At 48.2% G+C, this 23,488-nt stretch overlaps 4 protein-coding genes across 5 annotated transcripts; 2 read left to right on the top strand and 2 right to left on the bottom strand.

Annotated features, from left to right (window-relative positions):
• Positions 1-2,293: 2,293 nt before the first annotated feature.
• On the bottom strand, positions 2,294-6,205 carry LOC136459256 (probable disease resistance protein At1g61300). Of its 2 annotated transcripts, none has more exons than XM_066459131.1 (2): positions 5,595-6,205; positions 2,294-5,280 (listed from the first exon to the last, which is right to left on the bottom strand). In XM_066459131.1, exon 2 carries the CDS (start codon positions 5,251-5,253, stop codon positions 2,566-2,568), a length of 2,688 nt encoding a protein of 895 aa, XP_066315228.1. In that variant the 5' UTR covers positions 5,254-5,280; positions 5,595-6,205; the 3' UTR covers positions 2,294-2,565. The 2 variants fall into 2 exon arrangements, with proteins under 2 accessions (XP_066315228.1, XP_066315229.1); XM_066459132.1 differs by having other exon boundaries at positions 2,294-5,266.
• Positions 6,206-6,648: 443 nt separating this feature from the next.
• On the top strand, positions 6,649-11,543 carry LOC136459255 (disease resistance RPP13-like protein 4). Its single transcript, XM_066459130.1, has 2 exons — positions 6,649-7,287; positions 9,036-11,543. The coding sequence occupies exon 2, from the start codon at positions 9,054-9,056 to the stop codon at positions 10,920-10,922; it is 1,869 nt and encodes a 622-aa protein (XP_066315227.1). The 5' UTR covers positions 6,649-7,287; positions 9,036-9,053; the 3' UTR covers positions 10,923-11,543.
• Positions 11,544-11,979: 436 nt separating this feature from the next.
• LOC136459253 (probable disease resistance protein At5g45440) lies at positions 11,980-13,896 on the bottom strand. The gene is made up of 2 exons (XM_066459129.1): positions 13,788-13,896; positions 11,980-13,395 (listed from the first exon to the last, which is right to left on the bottom strand). The coding sequence occupies exon 2, from the start codon at positions 13,342-13,344 to the stop codon at positions 12,112-12,114; it is 1,233 nt and encodes a 410-aa protein (XP_066315226.1). The 5' UTR covers positions 13,345-13,395; positions 13,788-13,896; the 3' UTR covers positions 11,980-12,111.
• On the top strand, positions 13,349-16,167 carry LOC136459252 (uncharacterized). Its single transcript, XM_066459128.1, has 2 exons — positions 13,349-14,106; positions 14,224-16,167. The coding sequence occupies exons 1-2, from the start codon at positions 13,645-13,647 to the stop codon at positions 15,910-15,912; spliced, it is 2,151 nt and encodes a 716-aa protein (XP_066315225.1). The 5' UTR covers positions 13,349-13,644; the 3' UTR covers positions 15,913-16,167.
• Positions 16,168-23,488: the final 7,321 nt, after the last annotated feature.

The raw sequence follows: 23,488 nt of genomic DNA, 5'->3' as shown, positions 1-23,488 counted from the left end.
ACTTCACAAATTTGAAACTATAATGATTGTTTAGAAGAGAAAAAAGAGAGTCAACTTTACATATTTACTTTTCCTAACTCATTTCGTTATTTTTATATTGTACTTGTGCACTGATTTACTTTGTCTCCTATACTTTATTAGAAGAAAGTGTGGTAGTATGGGATTGTAACGCTATTTTTCCTCACGGATGAGCACTTTTTCTTAAGAGATTGCTATTTGATAAGGGGTTCTAAATACATAATGTATTATATGTATACAAACTTAGTATTTGTACATAAATTTTGGGGGTACAGCTGTACCCCCATGCACCAACACTACATCCGCCCCTGCTACAGATTAAGCTATGATGAGAAATCCATTCATGCTGCTTGTATGATTTATTTAAACTTTGAAGCCCACCCAGTGGCTCCTTGGCCACTTTCCAGGAATATGGAGAGGATCATGCATGCATACATGAACATGACTGCCCCGGGGGCGCGGGGAACAGTGCAAGCGGCCATGTACCACCAGGCTAGCAGAAGCATACCGATATCGTCAGTGCACCGGTCGGTTTCAGAGGCACTGTTCCATGCCCTCTTTCGATGGGGTTCGATCTGGACTGACAGATGATGAAACTTGGGAGTTGGAAGCCTGTTAACGTCAAACTGCTGCTTCGTTCTGTGCAGTGGAACGGATCTCCAGCACACGACTTTGGTCATGAAGTATTGTCAGAGTGACCAGACATGCATGCATGAGCACTTCCATACTGTATGTGACATGTAAACACAGCATGGGCAAGCGCAACCACACGGCACTTGGCAATGGCAAATGTCTAGTACTACACTACAGTCGTACACGAGCTGACACCCATCGCACGGGTCCACGAGCGCAGGGAACACAGGCACACGAGGGACCGATTGGCCTTTACCAATCATTTCGTCAGTAGTCGGTACCACACACACAAGGCTTCAAGGTATTGGATGCACAATTGCACAAAGCGGCAACAATCATGCATGGCCGGGGGCTGGCCGCACTGCAACGAGCCAACAGCAGCGGCTATGAACAAGAGCTTTGCATTGGCGTCGCTACTCCTCCGTGTCCGTGCACGGCTGGGCCTGGGGCTCGCCGCATGCATCGGAATCGGATAGGAGTAACATCCATCCATGCCTATGCATCTCTACTGGACCATCGTTCGTCCTGCGCTGCACTAAAAACCGCCGGTTGCACCCCGTCAGCAGATCCAGAAGAAACACCGGCACGATCGTTTTCTTTCGGGGGCGGGTATCCGGGTACAGGCACGAGGAGGGGTGGCGCGCGCTGCGCGCATAAATCTCCGCAACCAACTGGATTCGGCCGAGCCGGGGCGGGGCGACGGAGGTGACCGCACCCGCAACGCACCGGTGGGGTGGGAGACATGGCATGTGCAGCCGCCCCGGCACGTCCATTATTTGGATGCCAATCTCGCAGGAAAGGGAGGAAAGCGCTGGGAGCCCACGGGGCTCGGGGGCAGGGGCGGGGACGCGCCCACTGCCGATGGAGCTAGCTGCCGCGTGAAAGAGCCGTGGGGGCCGGGCGGGCGGTCGCGGTCGCGGCCAGGCACATGACATGAGGCGTCCCGCCGGCCCGGGCTGGGGTTGGGCGTGTGCGCCGGCCGGTCGATCGCTTGCGCTGCTGGCTGGATGTTGGGTTGGAGAGGGTGATGCGGCGTCATTTTGGGCAGAGGTTGGGACGGATGGGCCGTCCGGCCGGCGTGCCACGCGGGGGGGATGGACCGATGGGTGCCAGGTTGGTGGATCGCACAGCCCCTTGAATAGCGGCGGCTAGTGCAGGGAGCTGGGGCGACGGCGAGGCAGCAGCGTACCTGTACCTAGCCTGGTCCATGTCTGGAGCTTCATATGGTAGATGAAATGATTCGGTTTTGCACTTTGGATTCACCGCAATACTATGTCACTGCGAAGATTGGACAGGCTGAGCATGCAACCGTTGTGTTTGGTTGTTTTATTTCATCAGAGCCTACCTTACTGCAGTAGTCCGTATTTGTTTGGATGCATGAGCTATATGAGTCAGAGGTTAAAAGCAATAGACGAGCGTCCATTTTTTATTTAACTGGTGCATGGTGCAACAGAGAAGCCATATAAGTAGGTGAGATATTCAGATAATCAGATCTCAAGTAAGTTCCAGTGAGGAGCAAATGAACAAGACAACCTGGAATGTACGTTTGAACCTGTCTGTCCTGATCCATCCGTCCAGGTGAACAAAGTGCAGTAGAAATTGCAATATCCGCAAAAGCAGTTTGCACCGTGAATCTAGGACATCGTGTTCAGTGTGGAACAAACATATGGCAGAATAAATGAATAATTGCTAAACCTTGTTCAATTATTAGCATGCTGGGCCAAACTCAATTTGCTTCGTGTTGTTACAGGCTTCAGGTACAACCACATAGCAGACTTCCCACTTCCCTACAAGATCAATTCAGAAAATTGTACTAGCCGTGTATCAACCACGAGTTCACGACATATAGGAAGGTCAAACCAAAAAAATAAGTTGGTGATAAATGTTGCAGAAACACATGAAGACTTCTTCAGTTCATCCTTCAGTTGCAATATGAGGTAGCAAGGGCCCCCAGTTTCTGAACAGCAACCAACGCTTAATGGTTTCGTCATCCCATATTAAACTGTCCCACCATAGCTGTTCTCCGATAGTAGTTACAAATGGGCTGTTTTCATTCATGCAAACTGGGATTTTCCGCAGTTTTGCACAGCCTCTCACCTTGAGGTTCTTCAGAGATGGCAAGACTCCACTACAGACAGAGGTTAGCTCAGGAAGCTCCCACAGCTGCAGCGACTGCAACCTAGGGAGAGTGTCCTCTCCCAAGGCCGAGCTGTCAAACACCCTCTCCAAAATGTCACAAAACCTTATATTCAATGTTTCAAGGTTTGGAAAGTGTAGTACCGAAGGAAAGAGGCATATGAGATTTGGACAGCAGTCGAAGAGCAAGTGCTTCAGACAACTGAAACTGGTCACATCTTCCACTCCTTTGCAGAAGGATGACAATTTTTCCATTTTGGAGATCCATAAACTGTGCAAGTTGCCCACCTCAGACAATGCCTGGACTACCTCTGCTGTCAGAAAACTCTCTAGGTGTTCACAATTTTCCACCCAGAGTTCTCTTACCGCTTCCATACTACTAATATTCAGATCAGAAAGTTGGGTGGCCATTGCTAATCTCTGTAATGATATCAGCTCAGCATGACCGAGAATACCATCAAGATCAGATGGAACACCAATAGTACCATTTATTTCCAGGTATCTAATGGGCTCGATGGAATGTGCAAAGCGCTTTGTCCTAAAGTATGAATTCTGAATGATGGAATCTATCTTCTTTGCTTCAACATCAGTGTCCATGGTTTGGTTATCCTTCGAACAGGAGATGACAATCTGAAACTTCTGAAAACAGTTAAACCACAGCGGAGAGTCCTTTTTCAAGCAATTAAAGAAATAGGCATCACTGGCATAAACATATGTATTACCACCCATGTTAGCCTCAAGTGATACTTCTAAGCCATGCTTATCGGACAAATTGAACGTCAGTCCACATGGTAACCACAACATGCCCATCCAATCTGCTAGATCTTCAACATCACCAAGCTGCAGATTCTGTACAGCACCATTTTTTGACACCCCATAAGGTAGCTCAGACCGTAGAAATGGGCACCCCTGTAGATTTAGGTGGCGAAGCTCCATAGATACTGGAATTGAGATCAAGAAAGTGATGGAAGTTGCAGAAAGGTCAAGGACCTTGAGCAAAACCATATGATCAAATGACCCAGAGCCTATACTCTTCAGGGAACCACAACCTGAAGCATCCAGTACCTCCAGCCGCACCAATGGAGTTATGTGTCGAATTTCCTTTAAATAATCACACCCAGTCAGCAATAACATTCTTAGCCTAGTCAAACAGGAGATGGAAGGCGGCAGCACTTGGATTAGTGTAAATGATAGGTCCAGTATCTCTAGTTGTCCCATGTGGCAAAAGAATTCTTCCGACATAGCTTTTAAAAGACAGTTTCCTCTTAAATGTAATGATGAAATAAATGAGCAACACGGGCTTCCATAAAGGCATTCCATTTCAGTATCCATTAACAAAACTCTTCTGCTATACTTGGCAAGATGCACTAATCTGGTACTAATAGGATTGTTAATATGCCAGTCATGCTGCTCTATGTAACCATTATCCTTTCCATATCTTGAGACAGTCTCCCTGACCACATCATGCATGCGTATATGACCATTATCGTCCAAATATACCATACCGTGCTTTATGAGGACATCAAGAATTTCCTTCCCAATATGGTTAGCCTCATCAAAACCAATATTTTTCTGGAGTAGACCATCCATTATCCAGTACCAGATTAACTCTTTGACTGCAATCCCTTGATGTTCTGGGAAGAGTAGGCAGTACAGCAAGCAGTGTCGCACGTTATCGCTAGGAAGCTGATGGTATCCAAATTTCACGATGCGCCCCAAGGTGTTGAATACTGATATCTGGGCTCCTAGAGTGACATGCGCTTTTGTGACCAACTCACTAAATGCCTCTTGTGTAGGTGCATCACACAGAACCCCAGCCAATAGGACGATTGTGAGTGGCATGCCAAAACAGTAGCTGATTAAGTCATGTGCAAAACAGATATCTTTTCCAATCTTCTCACGCAGCAGGTCGTATGACTCTTCATAAGTGAGAGGTTGTGGCATTAAAACTATATCTGGCTCCATGATTGACTCTCCCCTTTTAGTTCTTGTAGTCACAAAGATTTTTGAGCCAAGACTTTGCTGTTGAGGACGAGGAACTCCCAGGCACTCTAAGATACTTTCTTCAGTGAAATAAGAATTATCAAGAACAAGAAGGAATTTCCGTTTTGTGAGATATTCCTTGATTATGGCCTTAGTTCTTTCTATGGACAAGTTACCTCCTTTGTTGCATGAAAGAGACGCTGCAATCTTGTTGATACAGTGTCCCATGCTAGAATTCATTGACAATGGAACCCAGACATACTCTTGAAAGAGATTCGAAGTCCTTGCTGCCCGGTATGCAGCCTTTGCAGCCCATGTCTTTCCAGAGCCGCCAATACCTTGGATGACAATTACTCCAACATCTGGACGAACAAGCAGCCCGAGCATATCTTGGAATGAAATTGACTGACCAGGATTTATAATTTCCACGCTTGGATATCGGATTGTCCGCCTTCGCCTCCAAAAGCAACAATAGGACGCCATTATGCTGCTTATCCTGTTTTTTTTCAGCTGTGAGTATTTCCTGAGTTAGTCTGGTCATGCCGCCAAGTGCCAATTCGTGCACTTGCATGAAGGACAAATACAAGTATAATAGAATCACACACACCCTCCTGATATTTGTTACAGAAACTTGTTGGCATGGGCGTATGGCATTTTTTCCATTTAGATAAGTATCTTTTTTTGAGGAAAAGATAAGTATCTTTTGCATGATGCATGTCTAATTTTAGGGGATAAAAGTAATGTGGTAAATTCCTATAGAGAGCACAGTATATTAACACGGCACAATTCAGAAACCAAAGTTCAGAAAAAGATAAAGCACTCACCAGCTGTCCCGTGCGGCCCAAAGATGTTGGAGATGAGCACTCGCAGGTCGCAGCGAGGCCGGCTTCAGCGATTTCAGTGGCCCTGTGCCCTAGGCTATGCCGGCAGGCAGCAGCCGTGGAATGGGAGAGATGCAGGAATTGACGAAGGCGAGCAACGAGCAATGTCCACGTCGAACCCGTCAAAATCTGGTGAGGCGTGGGAGCTCGCCTGTCGCCTGGAGAAACGCGGACGCGGTTTGTGAAGGACACTGAAGGGGAGACCTTGACTTAGTAGGAGTACGGGTAGACGAGACGGTCGTATCGACAATTCGAGACCCTGCCACTGACACGCGGGTGCTAGTGATGAGGTATAGACAGTTGGGTAGAAAATCTGGTGGCTGGTGCAGAGATGCCCGCCTCGCCAATCCGTCAAACACCTTGCCCGCACGGCCGCACCGGCGAGTTGCCCCTCGGACTCAAGAGTCTTCGGCAATGGAGGAGCCACTCTGTCCTCCTTCGACTACTCCAGCAAGCTTCCACGTCGCACCAGGGCCAGTGGGACCACTGGCACGCGGGATTCCCGGTGTTCGTTCAGACTTCAGAGAGAGATGCCCGCCGAGTCAACCAGTCAAATTCTCTAGTCGTCGAGGGCTCGAGGCGAGGCGTCGTCTAGCAGTGGTAGTCCTGGCAGTACCGCGGTTGTCTAGCAGTGGTAGTCCTGGCAGTACCGCGTCGATTCGACGCGTTGTCTAGGCACACCCCGGTACGGACCGAATTCGTTTAGAGGGGTTGAGATATGTCTGTATCCGAGTCTGAATATCTAACATCCGATACCGTATTCGTATTCGAATACTCAAATTACATATTTATGATGTCGATATCCAATCATATCCTATCCAACATAGTTAACACTATCCGTATTTAAATCTGAATCCGAACATAAATATGAAAACAAATACCGTCCGTATTCGATCCGTTTTGATTCACTAGTTGTAGCCAAGCGGCTCCACTTCTCGCTATGTCACCCTCCACTCGTGACTCGTGAGGGTCACTGCATCAGTCAGTTGTGCGCCGTGTCTCTTCAACTGCTCCGGCGGCTTTGTCGCCGGCAAAGTCACCGATCTTGGTTCATGGCTGTGATTTTCCATCAATGAGGTCAAGGTCAATAGGTAGAGTAGGAATTCTTTGTGGGCCATGGTAGCCTATTCCGGCCCAACCCAAGTGGAAAATCTCTTTTTTCCCCCTTCTGCTCTGTGTGCCGAGTCGGAGCTGCGCTTCTGCTCACAGCGGAGAAAGTCCGGGGTCCGAGAGGGCTCACGCAGTCACGCATGTCGTCGCCGTGCTAGAGCGTGCGCCCGTGGGCTGCTATCGCCGTCGGCAAAGCAGATCGATCGTGTCGGCCATTCAGCACCGGCGTCCCCTACGGCCGTACCACCACCACAGCAACCGCTCCAACCTCAACTACCCCGGGCGCACCGAGCCTTACTGAGCCCGTCTCGTATAGTCGTATCTCCAATCTCCATCACCAACTAGCTGTCGAAGAGCGCCTTCAGGGGGCCTTGGTGTTGCGGGTGCGAGGCCCAGCGCGAAGAAGGGCCGCTCCGCGCCTGTGATGCTCATGCTCGGTCCTGGCGGCTGGCGAAGAGGACTAGATAGAGGAGGTTGAAGCCTGTAAACCGCTGTCTGCGGCAAACCAGTCCTGTGGAGTCCTTTGGTGAGTTCGGTCTTTCCTGCTCTCTCTGCCTCTGTGGGGTCGTTCCGGAGTTCTTTTCCTTATCCGAAGAGACGAGAGAAATTCCCGTTTCATGATAGTGAGCAGGAGCGTCATATTTTCGTGCAGAAAAACAAGGATTATTGTAGTATATAGCCCCAGACACTCTTCCAGTAATCCAATCTAGTCTCAAATAGTGCAATAGTTTACAATCACCACTGACTCTTCCACATCAATTTTGCAGTTTACAGAGATATATTGTTAGGCGTATGTATTGTATTGGTATCATGAGTTTTGTATATTTATATCGTGGTACTTTGATCGACTTGCTGATGTGAATTTTGCCTCGACAGATTGGCCAATTTGCAAATTAAACTGTGAATAAATATTTTATTGTGCTGAAATTTTGGGAAAACTAGTGGAATTGCCTTCACAATTGTGTGGCTAGGTCCAACTGTAATATGCACGATTAATTTGAAATATAGCTATATCTGTTATGCAATACATTTCTGATACAGTTTCTAAATCTAGTTACCGAAATAAGCATTCTAGGATGACACGTAGTTTGATGATTGATGTTGTCTAGAATTCTAAATCCGAATTTGTACTGAATGATTGAACTACATTGTTCAATTTAGATCCACAACTAGAACTACACATGTATCCTTTTCAGTAATCATCGTAGTAATTTCTAGCCCCATGCAGTGAACTTACACTTTCTCAAAACCTGAGACGAAATTTTGCTAAATTTGCATTCCATTTTAATAGAGTTCACAACACTGGCCCCTGTGCAAAAACACCAGGGCTTCTGCTTCGTGTCTTTGTGGGAAAAACCCAGGCTGTGCTGTTTTTGTGCATGACAGATCACTTTCTCATGGGTACACAAACTAACAGTAATCAAGATAAACTCATTTGTAAGAACAACGTATTCATAAAACGACCCAACCTCTACTCTGATTTTTAACAGTCACATTCTCTTAACTGTGACAACTGCCTGCTCTGCAGTTGGCTTGCTCTTGCAACACCTTGTGCTCAAATTTGGCATGTTTGTGTACATGGGTAGACAACTGCTGAATTTGCATGTTTGTATGCTCGCTGAGACTTTGGTTGCCTCATTAATAGTTGGATGGCATAATGCAAATAATCTAGTATTTGCTTTACAGCTGCCAATATGTGAAGCTTCCAATTGGTGCTTAGCCAGGGCTAATGAACTCTCTGTCTTAGTCGGCACTACAAGGAGTAATCAGTTACTTCTCCACCCGGCCATGCGGGCTACATTTTTTATTATTTTTATTTTTATTTTTATTTTTGAGGGAGTGGTCTGCCTGGTTGGGCTTATGCGGTACAGCTCGCACATGTAACCTCGATCTCCTTAATATATGCCGGTCAGAATCGAGATATTAAAAAAAAACAGCTGCCAATAAATTATTTTGATCTAGTGCGACTCCTTCAAGTGATAATAGAATTGGTGCACAATGGATCACTGCTAAGTTAATGTCTCTACTCTGGTCTATAAACTCCCTCTGTAAGTAACTAGGCCCATTGGATTTAATAAACACCGCAATCTCTTATATTATTTGCTAAAATAACACAATAATACACCACGGAAGTTTGATTCAAGCGTATACGATAACAAGGTTGCAGAAAAAAAGGAAGCAGCTATATTCAGAACATGCATTGAAAAAGAGAATTTTCTACATATATGTTGAAGCCAACACATCAGTCTTTCATTTTCAGTGTCTTCCTTGCAGGTGATTGCTAAAACCACCATGTCGCAGGAGCGGACATTGGATGAAGTCGTTTCTCCATTTCTAATGCAATTGGAAAGGGCAAGAGTTGTTCCTTTGGGTCCAGATGAGGATAGTTCACATTCAGATATTGTACTTCTTTTTGAAAATATCAAGAAAGAAGCCTGTGAAGTCAAGGATATACTCCTGAGAGTGTCTAAATGGGAAAATGAGATAATAAATGATTTTGGAGGAATAGCTCGACATTTGGATGAAATCATAGAAGAAGGCAACCAGCTCAATTCAATACGTTCCACACTTCAAATTGTAAACACTGAGATGTCCAAGTTAAAAGATCGTATGCAACTTCCTCTCCATGTTCCCATGATTAAGCCAGTAGCTCCCACAACCTTGCCATCATCTGTACCATCCAAATGGGTTCATGCAAAAGTTTCGGAGCAGTGGAAAAGACTAGAGATTGAGAGGAAAATCCTTGAGAGCTCAACCATGTCTAACTTGCAGGTTAGCTATGATAATCTTGATCTGCAGCTGAAGTTGTGCTTGTTATGCTTCTCTGTCTTCCCAGAAAATTCCATCATCAGCAAGAGGGCCATGATTCATTGGTGGATTGGTGAGGGGTTAGTAGCAGCCACAAGAAGTCAAACAGCCGAAGATGTTGGAAATGCATGCTTTGAGAAGCTGATTGCTCTAGAAATGATTGAACCGGTGTATCAGAAATGCAGGTATCGGGTCAACCAATGCAAGTTACACCCTTGGATTCGGCGTGTGTTGATTAAAGTTGCGAAGCAAGCACGGTTTTTTGAATTCGATTCAGATGGCAATGCAACATGGGACTGTTCAGCTACTCACCGTGCCTGTCTAGTTGAAGAGCACCAACAGGAAATTGATGTGGCATCACTCAGAAACCTTCTAACAATATTTAATGTGAATGAGCAATACCTACAATTTGATAAGTGTTGGTTCTTGGATTTGAGGAAGATTGCAGTTCTCCAACTAGGAAGGTGGCACAACTTACGTCGACACCATATTGAGGTTGACAGTACTGATTTTTTGGAAGGACTGCAGTTATCCAATCAATTGAAATATCTTTGTCTGAGGGGCATCTCTAGAATCATTGAACTTCCTGCTTCCATTGGTGGACTCTCAAATCTCAGGATCTTGGACCTTCATGCTTGTCATAACCTTGAGAGACTGAGTGCTAGCATCACGTCTCTTCAAATGCTCACCCACCTTGATGTGTCAGAATGTTACTTGCTGGAAGGCATGCCAAGGGGTATTGGCTTGCTTACTGAACTCCAAGTGCTGAAAGGGTTTGTCATTGGTGGTTCAACTGGCAATTACAATTGTCGGGTAGCAGAGTTGGCTAGGCTGGACAAATTGAAGAAGCTGACCATATATATTGGAAGCAAAGTTACAGTGACAGAAGATGAACTGAATGAACTTGAGAACATCAAAGGCCTTTGCGTTCTGAAAATTACATGGGCTGTATCACTTTCAAAGAAAGAACGAGTCCATCAGACTTCTGATTCTACACCATCGCCAACTTCACTCTCCCTACCACTAAATCTCGAAAAGCTAGACCTGCGCTGCTTCCCTGGAGAGAAGATACCAGAATGGTTAAGTCCGAGTAAGCTGTTGAGACTGAAGAGGCTCTACTTCACTGGAGGAATGCTAAGAACTTTTGGCAACAAAAACATGTCAGAGGTGTGGAGCATTGAGGTTTTGCGCCTGAAATTCTTGAATGATTTATCAGTACAATGGACCCAGGTGCATGACATGTTTCCAAAACTGACCTTTCTAGAGGTCTTCAGATGTAGGAAGCTAGAATCCTTCCCTTGCGATAAGGATGGGGTGTGGATGAACCATGATATGAAGGATATCAGAAAGTAGAAGGCAGGAATGAATCAATTGAGCTTTCATTATTACTTTTGCTGTGTCACTAGCTTTGTCTCGAAGGGCGGGCCTGGTGCAAGCGGTAGAGTCTTACCGCCTGTGACCGGAAGGTCCCGGGTTCGAGTCGCGGTCTCCTCGCATTGCACAAGCGAGGGTAAGGCTTGCCACTGACACCCTTCCCCAGACCCCGCACAGAGTGGGAGCTCTCTGCACTGGGTACGCCCTTTTTTGTCACTAGCTTTGTCTCATCGTCAGCAACAACACGTGGACGACAACTGGATCCTGGATGTGCACCATAGATGATGTACATCATGACTGTCATTTGCCGACCTTGACTCCATGCCTCACAGTCGTATCGAAATTGGAGTTATTTTGAGAGCTGCCACTTGGTGGTGCAATGTTCGGCGATTAACGACATGTTTTCATCATGGAAGTTTATGCTAAAGCCTGTGTTTTGCTATTCCACGTCATGTATCTTGTTTGTGGTTGTTTTCCTCATGTTGTGTTGCTTTGTTGGTGTTTCTGTCTCGCCTCTGCTATGTACCTCTGGGGCTTGCTCCGATAATGTAACATTCCATTCCTAGCTTGCTGGTATGTGTGGAAATAGATTCAGGTGGTTCCCCGTTTTGACTCGTCAAAAGAATCCATTAAAAAGAATGCAGCCCAAGCAATAATCAGGGCAATATTACAGAACTGAGAAATTTGAACGAGTCTTAGAGCCTGTTTGGTACAGCTCAACTTCACTGGTGAATCGGCTTTCGTTGGCTTTGGTTTCAAAAACAGCTTTATCGTTAGAGTTGAATCTATTTTCATAAACGTATAGTAAACAACTTCTTAGGAGAGATAGCAGAGAGAAAACTAAAAGAAGATAGTATTTTCAGCTTCACCTAGAGAATCGTGCATGTGAGAGGAGCTAAAAACAACTTTTAGAGGAAGTTGTTGCATCCAGACCCGTTTGGTAGAAGAAGTTGAAAACAACTTTGTGAAGTTGAGGTAGAAGCTTTACCAAACACACTCAGAATCAGTTCAATTTCACATTAAAAACGTAGGAACAGAGAATTTTTCCCGCAATTCAAACAGACGAGAGGATTCTTGAAGTCACTATTCATTATTACCCGATAAGCTACAAATGGATGTACCACACACTGACACATATGTGTTGCCTATTTCAGACTTCCGCTGTTACCTAGCAGTGACCAGTGATGATATGGTCACTCTTGCCGAGTTCCTGGCTAGTAGATGTCGATGCAGGTGGCGAAACGCTGCTGGTTGCGAAGATGTCTCCCATTGTCTTGGCTGCCGATGGAAGCCCGCCACAGGTTTCAAGGATCTCCTGCTTCAAATTGTTAACAGTGGCAAGATCGAGCGTCATTTTCTCCTGGGACTGGGAAAGAGCATCCGTGAAAATTGCCCAGCAGCTCTCGCTGTCGGCCAATGGCCGCACATGGGACAAGCAGCTCTTCCCCACCATCGCCTCTGCCGCCTTCTCCAGCCGGCTGGTGACGACCACCAGGCCACCTCTCTCTTTGGGCAGTGCGAACGCGAGGCGTTCCGACCAGTCGTCGGTTCTCCCCGGGGCGTTCTGGCGGCCAACGACGTCAGCGTACCAGCTGTCGATGTGCCACACGTCGTCGAACACTACGAGGAACCTCTTCCCCTTGAGCTGTTCGTGGACGGCGATCACCAGCTCTGCCAGGCTATCGCTGCCATCTATGGACAGGATGGCATCCTCCTCGTGTCCAAGCGCCATGAGCATGCCCTGCAAAACCTCCTTGCGCCTGTCTGCTCCTGCAGAGGCGGTGCGCGACATGCACATCCATATCCTGGGGAAGAAGCGGCCTTTAGCGCGCGGGCTGCTGAACAGGAGCTGCGCGAGCGCGGTCTTCCCGATGCCGCCCATGCCGACGATGCCAACGCCGTTAAGCCTCCCCGCGCCGCAGTCCCTGAACGCCATGGACTCCAGCTCCGCGAGCTGCTGGTCGAACCCGTGGATCCTGCTCCGTTCGAGCCAAGACGTCGTCCAGCGGTCCAACCCCGCGGCGGCGGCGGCGGAGTCCTCCTGCGACGCCGCAGCGTTGCCACCGGAGTCGTTCTCGACGCACTGGAGGACCCTGCGCCTGACCGCGGTCACCCTCTTCTTGGTCTTGGGGAAGCGCCAAGCGTCGGACTGGGCAAAGCACCACCGCTGATGGTTAGGTCGGTTGGCGAGCCTGCGGCACTCGGCGAGCAAGTCGTTGAGTTCGTAGAGGCACTCCCGGAGCTCATCGGCGTTGGAGGGAGAAACGGCCGCCTTCTCCAGCTGGGCCCTCATGTCGTGGAATTGGGCTCTGAAAGGGAGCTCCGCCTCTCCGTCCGCTGCCTCCTCGGTGAAGCTATCCACGAACTTCTTCACAAGAAACTGGACGACTTCCACGGCCATCGATGACGTCGGCCTTTCTCTTCAGCTTCAGGAGTGTGGCTTGTAGAGAGCCTAGAGAGGACAGAGGAGACGATTATTCAGCCATTTCTTCGGACAAGCGCCGAGAATAGCGACTTGGCGTAGCAGCTCAATCCAGTGATCGCAAAACGCGTAGCCAGTAAAACGGAGACTGACTCAGGACAAGCCATGGCCACATCGGCGGTCGCCCGGTGGTCACCACTCACTAGCGTTGACCCCAGAGACGACTTGATTTCTTTGGACAGTTAGGCAAAGGACGGACCTCGATGTACTGATCTTGGGATGGGAATAAAATCTTCCTTTTTCCCCCAAAAAAGGCAAAGGACGGAGGCAGGCAGCAATCAAGAATCAACAATGGATGCGAACTGGACATACAGCTTGCTGGCAACATGGAACGAGTGGGAGATCCGCATGCTTGTGCTCACCAGCCTCGCCCTCCAGGTGTTCCTCCTCTTCTCCGCCGGCATCCGCAAGCGTAACGTCTCCGCCGTGCTGAGCCTGCTTCTATGGCTGGCCTACCTGCTCGCGGACTCCATCGCCATCTACGCGCTCGGGTACCTCTCCCAGATGCGCGTGCCCAAGGGCGTCGACGTCGACCCACAGTCCTTCGAGCGCACCCACCGCATCCAGGCCTTCTGGGCTCCGTTCCTCCTCCTCCACCTCGGCGGACAGGACACCATCACCGCCTTCTCCACCGAAGACAACGAGCTCTGGAAGCGCCACCTGCTCAGCCTCCTCACCCAGGTACGACATACGCGACGGGCCATGCCACATGCGTGCTTCCAAAAAATTTCTGCCCTGCGCCCGGCCGGCAGACTCAAGCTAACGAGGCTTCCGTCTCTTGGCACGTACGCCTAACAGGTTGCCCTCGCCGTGTATGTCTTCACCAAGTCGCACCCTGGCACCAACGTCCTAGTCCCCGCCGTGTTCATGTTCTTGAGTGGTATCGTCAAGTACGCCGAGAGGACATGGGCGCTCAAGTGCGCGAGCATGGACAATCTGCGGAGCAGCATGGTCACGACGCCGGATCCGGGCCCCAACTACGCCAAGTTCATGGAGGAGTACCGGTTCACGCGTGAGGCGGGGCTCGACGCGGAGATCGTCATCGAGCAGGAGCGGCGCGCGGAGGCTGCCGCTGCCGTGACCGTGGCCGTCGCAGAGGAGAGCGTGCCCTACACGACGGTCATCACCGAAGCGAGCCACTTCTTTGTCATCTTCAAGCGACTCTTCGTCAACCTCATCCTCAGCTTCCAGGAGCGCACACGGAGCCAGGCCACGTTCCTGCGGCTCACGCCAGAGCAGGCGTACAAGATCATCGAGATCGAGCTGTCGCTCATGTACGACACCCTTCACTCCAAGGCGGCAGTGATACACACCTGGTACGGCCGCCTGTTCCGGTGTCTGACGCTCCTCTCGACGTCTACGGCCTGCATCCTCTTCAACGTGCTTGACAAGGGTAAACACAAATCATACAACCGCATCGATGTCTGCATCACTAATATTTTGTTTGGAGGAGCGCTTTGCCTGGAGGTGTATGCCATTGGGATGATGCTTATATCCTACTGGACATATGCCGCTCTGCAAGACTGCAACTGCCGGTCACTGGGCAGCCTGGTGTTCCGGAGCATTCAGTATTTCCGGCCGGAAAGCCGGGCGAAGTGGTCCAATTTGATGGCCCAGCACAATCTCATCAGCTTCTGCCTCCTGGACAAACCAACCATGCTCACCAAGGTCTTGAGCGTCCTCGGTCTCAAAGTACACTGGGACAGCTGGCTGCACATCCGGCACATCGACGTGTCACCGGAGCTCAAGGTCTTGGTCTTCAGGGAGCTCAAGGATAAGACGGTGAGCATCGTGGACGCCGAGAGTTACCGCAAGTTCAGCAACCACAGGGGCCAGTGGGCTCTGCAGTGCAAGGGCTATTACAAGGAGCTCGGCTGGAGCGTGGAGGTGGAGTTCGACGAGAGCATCCTCCTTTGGCATATAGCCACAGACCTCTGCTTCCACTCAGAGGATGGCGACGGCGACAACGCCGCCAAGATCTCTCATTACGTTGATATCAGCCGGGCGATATCGAACTACATGCTTTTCCTGCTCGTCGCGCGCCCCTTCATGCTGACCGCGGGCATCGGGCAGATCCGGTTCGGCGACACCTGCGCGGAGGCCAAGAACTTCTTCGCGCGGGCAGAGATGGCACACCCAGACGCGAGGGCCGCGGCGAGGATGGTGCTCGACGTGAACGCCGAGATCGCGCCGAGGGACGTGAAGGGCGACCGAAGCAAGTCCGCGCTGTTCGACGCGTGCCGGCTAGCCAAGTCGCTGCTGGAGCTGCAGCCGCACAAGCGGTGGCGCGTCATCCGCGTGGTGTGGGTGGAGATGCTCTGCTACGCCGCGAACAAGTGCCGGAGCAACTTCCACGCCAAGCAGCTGAGCGCCGGTGGCGAGCTGCTCACGGTCGTTTGGTTCTTGATGGCGCACTTTGGGGTAGGCGAGCAGTATAGGATTGAGGCGGGGCATGCGAGAGCTAAACTAATTGTAGAGAAGAACTGAGATTACCAAATCTGGGAAAAAGTCTTGCAATTTGTAAAAGTGGTTTTTTTGCAACGCACAAATGCACAATAGTTTCACTGGACCAGAAATGGTAGTACTAGTTCAGATTTCAGAAGCGGTATGACTGATGAAATCTGCAAGTTGCCGAAAGCAGCATGTACACCCAAATCGAGCCAACGATCCAAATCCAGGCTAAATGCAATGCACCGCGCTCGTCCGCCTCGACTGAGTACTGGTATCCGTAGACTGGGACGAGTTGTTCCCCAGTTCGCACCTGCGCGGCCTCGGCTCCGATGCCTCGGACCACTGTCCGCTCCTGCTGCACACCTGCCTGGGAGCTATGTCAAAGGCACGTTTCCACTTCGAAATCTTCTTGCCAAAATTCCATGACTACCTGGACACGGTATCCGCAGCATGGACGCGGTCGGCACATCGTTGCCCCATTACGCGGCTCGACATTATGTTACGCACGTTGGTGCGCGAGTTGCAAAGATGGTCAGCCACCAAGATCGGAGGGATCAGGGAGCAGCTGCTCATGGCTAGAGAGCCTGTACTCCAGCTAGACAGAGCACAAGAAACTAGACAGCTGCCTGAGCACGTGGGCGAACTACGCAAGAGAATAAGGCCATGTTTGCTTCTCTTAATCCGTACTTTTTAACTTATTTTTTTTTTCAATCGAAACAATATTTTTCTCTCACAACAAATCAACCGGAACAGTATTTTGGTTTTTTTTAGCGAAGCGAACGAGGCCTTAAAAATGCGATGCCTCGGCCTTTCCTCATTGGAACGGACCATGGCAAGGCAAAGGTCCCGTGTCAGGCAGCTAAGCGAGGGGGATGCCAACACAGCCTACTTCCACCTGATTGCAAGGGTCAGGAAGCGGAGAAATTACATTCCAGCGCTCACGATCGACGGTCATGTCGTCACTGAGCATGAAGGCATGGAGAGCACCCTGCACACACACTTCTCCAGAGTCTTCGGGACGGCACCAGAAAGACTATCTCCAATGATAATACCTAAAATACAAGATTCATTTAACGTTTGGGTAGCGTTACAGTCAAAGGGTTCAATACCCATTCGACGTCCTCTCCAATAACAGGACCTAAAAGAGAATACTTATATTTGGGTTGTGCCTCTCAGACAACCTAAAATAGACCTCCCGTATAGGTACTCTGTTGAAAGCTGATTTTAGGTCTCCTACTATCCATTTTGGGTTTAGATGTCCATATGAATCATTTATTGGAGACAGTCTTGCTCTAAATCTTCAGGCTCTTGGGATCCAACAACTTGACCTCGCCGAGCAAGATGCGTGGAATTTTTGCATTTTGGTCCCTTTTTAAAACATTTTTTACAAAAAGATCACTGCCAAAACTTTTGCTACAAATAGACCATTTTTAAGCGTCTTAGGAAATCACGCCGAGGTACGAAGGTCGGCGTTGACTGACACGATGCCAAGTCCTTGCCACGTCACCGACGACTCCGGGGCTGGCGCATGGGGCCCAGTACGTCGGCGTCGTGTCAGCCAACGTCACAGGCCTAACTTCGACGCGGTGGGGAGTCACGCCGAGCTCTTGGCACCATCCGGCGCGCGGCCCAGGCGGCCCAACAACGCTTCGTGGGCCAAAAGGTCGGCGTGCGATCAGCTGACGCCGAGACGCTAACCTCGGCGCGGCCTGACTCAATGCCGAGGTTCGGTCAGTTGAGGCCACGCCGTGGCCCCCTTCTTCCTCCTTCCTCCATTCAGAATCAACAGGTGGCTATTTCCCACTCCCTCTCTCTTCCCACGAACCCTAAATCCTAAATCCAGCTCTTGGGAGGCCAGATCGAGGGTTTTGCCAAGGTACTCTTCTTTCCCCTCTTTCATTTCATCCATTTAGATTCGGTCGTTTGTGTTTTTTTAACTTGGCATTATAGGTTTGGTTCATGTTCATGTCATTCATGCAATGTATGGTGGTTCAAATGATTGAATGACCCAAATGTATGGTTGTTGTTGCTGTTGTTGTATATGTTCTGGTTTATAATCATTGAGTTAAATTTTGTATTTGTTGGGATTCAAATTTACTTAGGGTTTGTAATGAAAAACTTATTTGGGAGGTATGGTGATTTAGTGTTAGTAGCTTTACATTCGTTGCAAGGTACTTTGGATTGATTTTTTTCTATATAATGTTAGGATGCTAAGGCGTGGTAAAGCTCGTATTCCAAGGTAATCCCAATGTTTATTCATTATTTGTGCAACAAATAGAAAACCTTACGTTTAGGTTTGATTCTCCGTTAATATGACTAAATTCTTTCAATTGTAACTATGGTCGCCAGAGGGCAAATCCCTACGACCTAAAGCCTCTCCCTGAAGGTGTTCCTCGACCCATGTGCTTTTGTGGTGATCCTTGCAAGGTAGACATCTCTGAAGATGAGGAAACATATAGACAGAGGTACTGGATGTGTCCCAATTATGCATGGGAACCTACAAAGCAACAGCGCTGTGCATCGATTGTGAGGAATTTTTATTGTGTTAATTAATTTTCTTGTGATATTAAGTATTGCTTATTTATTTATTTTGTAACAATTTGTTTTTCTTGCAAACCGTTCCACCACTGTGTGACTTTGAGTAGTGGATTGACACTGAGATCAAAGAGTCGGACAAGCAGCATCTAGAAGGCCTGAAGGAGTGGGATGCGGAGGTTAAGGAGAGGTTTGAGCAGAGACACAGACAGGAGGCTATAGAAAAGGAGCATAAGGAAGAGGAGAAAAGGAGGCGTGTTGCTGCGTACAGGGCGGAGAGGGAGAAGATGCTTGAGCGTATGCGCCGAGCGAAGGTAGCGATGGAGGAGAATCCCGATGCCTAGAGGAAGGAAAAGTGGCCTTGTTGCACTCAGTAGGTATTTGGTTTATTCATGAGCGATGTCGTGTAGCCCTGAACTTTTTTTACTATGTTGTAATGCACTCTGCTTTTATTTTAGATGAACTTATTCCCTAGACTTTTTTTATTATATTGTAATGCACTATGCTTTTATTTCAGATGTCTTATGCCCTGTACTTCGTTAACTATCCTAGGACTATAGTGCTACTGTTTGTATCACTGAAAAGGCTACTTGTGCTATTTGCAGTCACTGAAAGGGCTACAAGTACTGTTGCAGTCAATGAAAAATCTATTTGAAAACTCACTGAAAAGCCTAGATTCATTTACTGTTGTATCCGTATACGCAGTGAATTAATATCAGAGTGATGTACTGCATTTAGATGAAGTGACAAAACACAGGTGTAGCCTTTTCAGATGAAATGGCCGGTCATGGTTGTGAGCTTTTCAGATGAAGCATCTAGCCTTTGCAGATTCAATAAATGAGTACGCACACAAGTTTTTTTGTCAAGTAGCATTCATGGTGAACCTGCCTTTCATCTCTATATATAGTGGTCCATGTCTTGCTCCACATCCACACAACTTGTTTTCTGGTTTAGTTTAGGAAATGTCGAGCGGAGGTTCCTCGAGTGGAAAAGGGTTTTGGCGGAGGGAGAGGAAAGGGGGTGAGGAAGGGACCTCCGATTGTGTGGGAGGGTTCTCTGGGTCCTAATTCTTTTGAAGAGCCAATAGAGGAATTTCCTTTGGAGAGGAAGAGTGACTCACCCGTGAGAGACCTCTTATCATCATACAACAAGCGCATTGAAGATTGGCCAAAAATGCCGCCACGTTTGGATTGCGTTGTGCAGATGTACAACGACTGTGACGGTGGAGGCCGTCGTTTCTTCAGATGCCCGCGAGGATTTGTATTTCCTTTGAACTCTCTCCTTTTTTAGATTTGCATTTGGTTTTAGTAGTACTTATTGGTAGATGGGTTTTTAGGATTCAAGCTGTCCAGATAACTGTGGCTTCACTAGATGGGTCGACCCTCCTCCTATCTATCCCCATCAACAGTACATCACATATCTATAGGGATGCATCTTTGACCTAGAGTATGGCCCTAGAAGTGGTAACAGGGACAAGTCGGACGACGACAACAACAATGATGCAGAGAAGGCACTATGCAATAATCCGTACTGCCAGTGCCGTACCATAAGAAGCACGGGCCTCCTTCTCCACCGCCACCGCCACCCGCCGCCGTCAACTGGAGGATACTATGGGGAAGGCGCAACTCAGTTCAATATGTGGGAGCATTATTAGGACCAACCTTTGTTAGTCAATCCGAATGTGGAATGCTTGTATGAGTTGTTCTTTTCAATCTCCTAAGGCATGCTAGGTTTAGTTTGCAACATGCCATTGTTAGTTTTCATGTGAGTGTGTAATCGTAGTACCTTTGCAACGTCTATATCACTTGTTTTTTCAATCCCCTAAGGCATGCTAGGTTTAGTTTGCGACATGCCATTGTTAGTTTTGATGTGAGTGTAATCGTGTGCATTCGCTATTTCATAAATTGCAGTTTACCTATCTCTAAGTTTCATGTACTATGGTTGATTCCCAAACTGAAAAAAAGATTTGACTCTCTCTAAAAATAGGGGATTGAAATCGAACCAACCTTCGGTTTTTCCTGCAGGAACAAACATAATATAGCGTGTCTACTCTTATTAGTATACTCGTGTTAGTAGAAGAGGAATCGTTGAGAAAGATTTTTTCATTTGAATCATGCAAATAGGATTTCAACCTATACCAAAGGTTTAGAAGCACCTCTATCTTCAATACTTTATTCTTTCTTTTTATGATTTTAGGCTCGACGTCAAGTCGGACGACGTCGAGGTAGACCATGGCGTTGATTCGGCCCACACAACCCTAGGTTTGGCCTCGGTCATTTACGTGAAGTGTTGGGCTGAGGCTCGACGTCGAGTCGGCCCACGCCAACCCTAGGGTTTGGATCACCACGGCCCACGCAGGTTTGGGCCAAAACCTGGCGCGAGTCGGCCCATGCCGAGATCGGACAGCTAGGCACGAGTCGAGCCACGCTGACGTTTGGGCCACGGGTCATCGGGTCAGCCCACCGCCTACCTCGGTGTTTAATATTTTCACACCGAGATTAATGGCTCGACGTCAATTTAAGAACCCGAGCTTGGGCACCTCGTCGCTTCGAGGCAAAGGATTCTAGTATGCACCAGGGGTCGGCGTCAATTGACTAAACGCCGAGGTGCCCACCCTCGACATGTGTTCAATTGACGCCGAGCTCCTGGGTTCACCAAAAAAATGAACTGAGCATACACATAACACATAATACACAGAATACACATACAGAATACATGAGCATACAGAATTTCACATAACAAATGACCACACCGACATACACATTCATTCAACATCCATACATACATAAGGTCCAACACATTCAACATCCAACATAGTCCAACACATTCAACATCCATACATAGTCCATACATATGCTTCATCAATCATCCAACATAGTCCAAACATAGTACAAGGTCCATACATAGTGCATTACATAAGGTCCAATGCATACATAGTCCATGCACAAAAAAGCATATGAAGTCTTTGGATCTTTTAGCTCGCTCCTTGTCTAATGCTCCATCATTTTCTCCTTGTCTCTCTTTTTTCCTACAGTAGTCCATTTTCACAACTTTTAGCGGATATTGAGCTAAGTTAGAAACCATTAATGAGACTACCTTCACATAGCTATTTGGTGTTTGCTAAAATCTGAGCTAAGTATCATGATTACCATATCAAAAGATGTACCTTAACATGGACGGCGAGCGTAACGCTTTCCCCCCCAAACGGATAGGTACCTGGAGTGTACCTGTCCACTGGTCTGAGCGTCCTCTGTGGACGTCCAGAACCGGAGGGGCCTTGAGTTCCTTGGGTGCATCTTCAAGCTGGGACATGCCAATCTCATCATACTCATGCTCATAGTACTCTCCCTGTCCTTCATCATCTTCTCCCTGGTTTCTCCTTCATCATCATAAGGACCATGTCCTTGACCACCCTCTGCACTAGTCTGCACCATGTGAAGAAGAAGTCCCCCAACATGTGCACCATGTGAAGATGAAGTCCCTCCAACATGTGCAGTAGAAGGTCTAGCACCAAGCTGTTGTGGGACGCCACATTCGGGGCATGTCTACATCCAAGGCGTGCAGCTACCTTTCGAGGATGCATGGCACGCTGCATTTTGAAAGCACTATTAGTAAGTGGGGTTGGTCCAAAACTATATAAAGATGTAACATCAACTGAATGATAGGAGACTACCTGAATGTGTGTCGTAACATGGAGGCCTCATCAGATCGCCCATAGAATCATCAATGCCCTTCCTTGCTGGCCACTGTCCTCATTATCTCCGTGCTCTATGCAACAAAAACAAGAATTTAAGTCTCCATCACAGTAAAGACCTCAAGATGGAAATAGTTGTATCACTTACAGCTCTAGCTAACGTAGGGGCGATCTCAACTTGCCTGCCTTCTCGGTAGCTTGGTCATATGGGTTGTTGCCCTCATCTCTCGCAATGTCAGCAATGTCTTGCTCCGTCCAAGCAGGCCTCAATTGAAGCCTTGTTCGTTGACCAAGCCAAACAAGGTAATCATCGAATGCCTTGTCATGATGGATGGTGTGGATGCCCATGTTGTTCTGCTCCATCAACATCCACTCATCAATGTAGTGCTGGTGCTCCAGCTGCCAGTTGGTGATCTTCTTTTTTTGTTTGCTGAACCTGCAAATTTTACACCATAGCGGCAATATGAAGGCCTACTCAATGATTCATTCATGTGAAACGAACAAAATATTGCATGTTACATACTTGTGGAGCTGCCAACCGGTGGAGAAATCCTCGGGCGGAGAAGGCCGCAGCCTACCAAACTGTCGTGCTACACGGTGAGGGAGATGGTACTCCACTACATAGAAATAAATAAGGGGGTCCTCATCATCCAGACGTCCTCGTCTGCCATGCTGCACAAGGAGCTCAAGTTAATCCGTGACTTGCCTCCACCGATATGGCGCCATTCAACCTGTACACAACGTCGTCATCAACTAGTCGACGCTCAATTTGTGCACATATCCTCGATTAGGCCAAAAGGGTGGGAAACTTACATGCTATGGCAAAGGGTGTCCAGCTCGTTGGTGAAGCTGATGTACGTGTGGCGTGACACATGGTAAGTTCCGTGGGCTCGCTCGTAGAGGTGTGCCATGGTAGGGGCGACAACTGCGTCTCCTTGAGGAAACCAAGGTTGTGGGGGATCAAGCTGATGCGGTCTCCAACTAGAAGCCTCTCCCACATCCAAATCTGCAAAAAAAGAGTGAACTTTGCATGCTAATCACTTTTGTTTAAGAAAAACATTGAACATAGTGGAAAACTTGTACAACTTTGCTTTATTACCTAGAACAGTTGTGATCGCACCCTGACATTATAGCGTGCGCGCCGCTAGACGACGGCAACTCACTCAATGCGTAATCAGGAACGGCAAGATAACCCGAGCCCCACCTATTGCCGGCATCCTCCCAGTTCCAAAGGCACAGGATGTACATCCAGGATGCCGTTTCTCCAGTGCCGTCAAGGAAGAGAACATACGTAAACATGTGCAGGATGTAGGCCTGACAGTAGTATTCATGGTCTGGGCGTCTACGTTGGGTGGGCACTCCCGAAACTGCTACGAAGCCGCC

Source organism: Miscanthus floridulus, chromosome 6, assembly GCF_019320115.1.
Source record: "Miscanthus floridulus cultivar M001 chromosome 6, ASM1932011v1, whole genome shotgun sequence".
Lineage (NCBI taxonomy): Eukaryota > Viridiplantae > Streptophyta > Magnoliopsida > Poales > Poaceae > Miscanthus > Miscanthus floridulus.
This window is presented reverse-complemented; position numbering and strand designations above follow the sequence as displayed.

Excerpts from the sequence above, each read along its gene's own strand:
- LOC136459255 (XM_066459130.1), top strand. The coding sequence starts at position 9,054 with ATGTCGCAGGAGCGGACATTGGATGAAGTCGTTTCTCCATTTCTAATG.
- LOC136459256 (XM_066459131.1), bottom strand. The coding sequence starts at position 5,253 with ATGGCGTCCTATTGTTGCTTTTGGAGGCGAAGGCGGACAATCCGATAT.
- LOC136459253 (XM_066459129.1), bottom strand. The coding sequence starts at position 13,344 with ATGGCCGTGGAAGTCGTCCAGTTTCTTGTGAAGAAGTTCGTGGATAGC.
- LOC136459252 (XM_066459128.1), top strand. The coding sequence starts at position 13,645 with ATGGGAATAAAATCTTCCTTTTTCCCCCAAAAAAGGCAAAGGACGGAG. Across the intron at positions 14,107-14,223 it reads TGCTCAGCCTCCTCACCCAG|GTTGCCCTCGCCGTGTATGT; the intron begins GTACGACATACG and ends TACGCCTAACAG.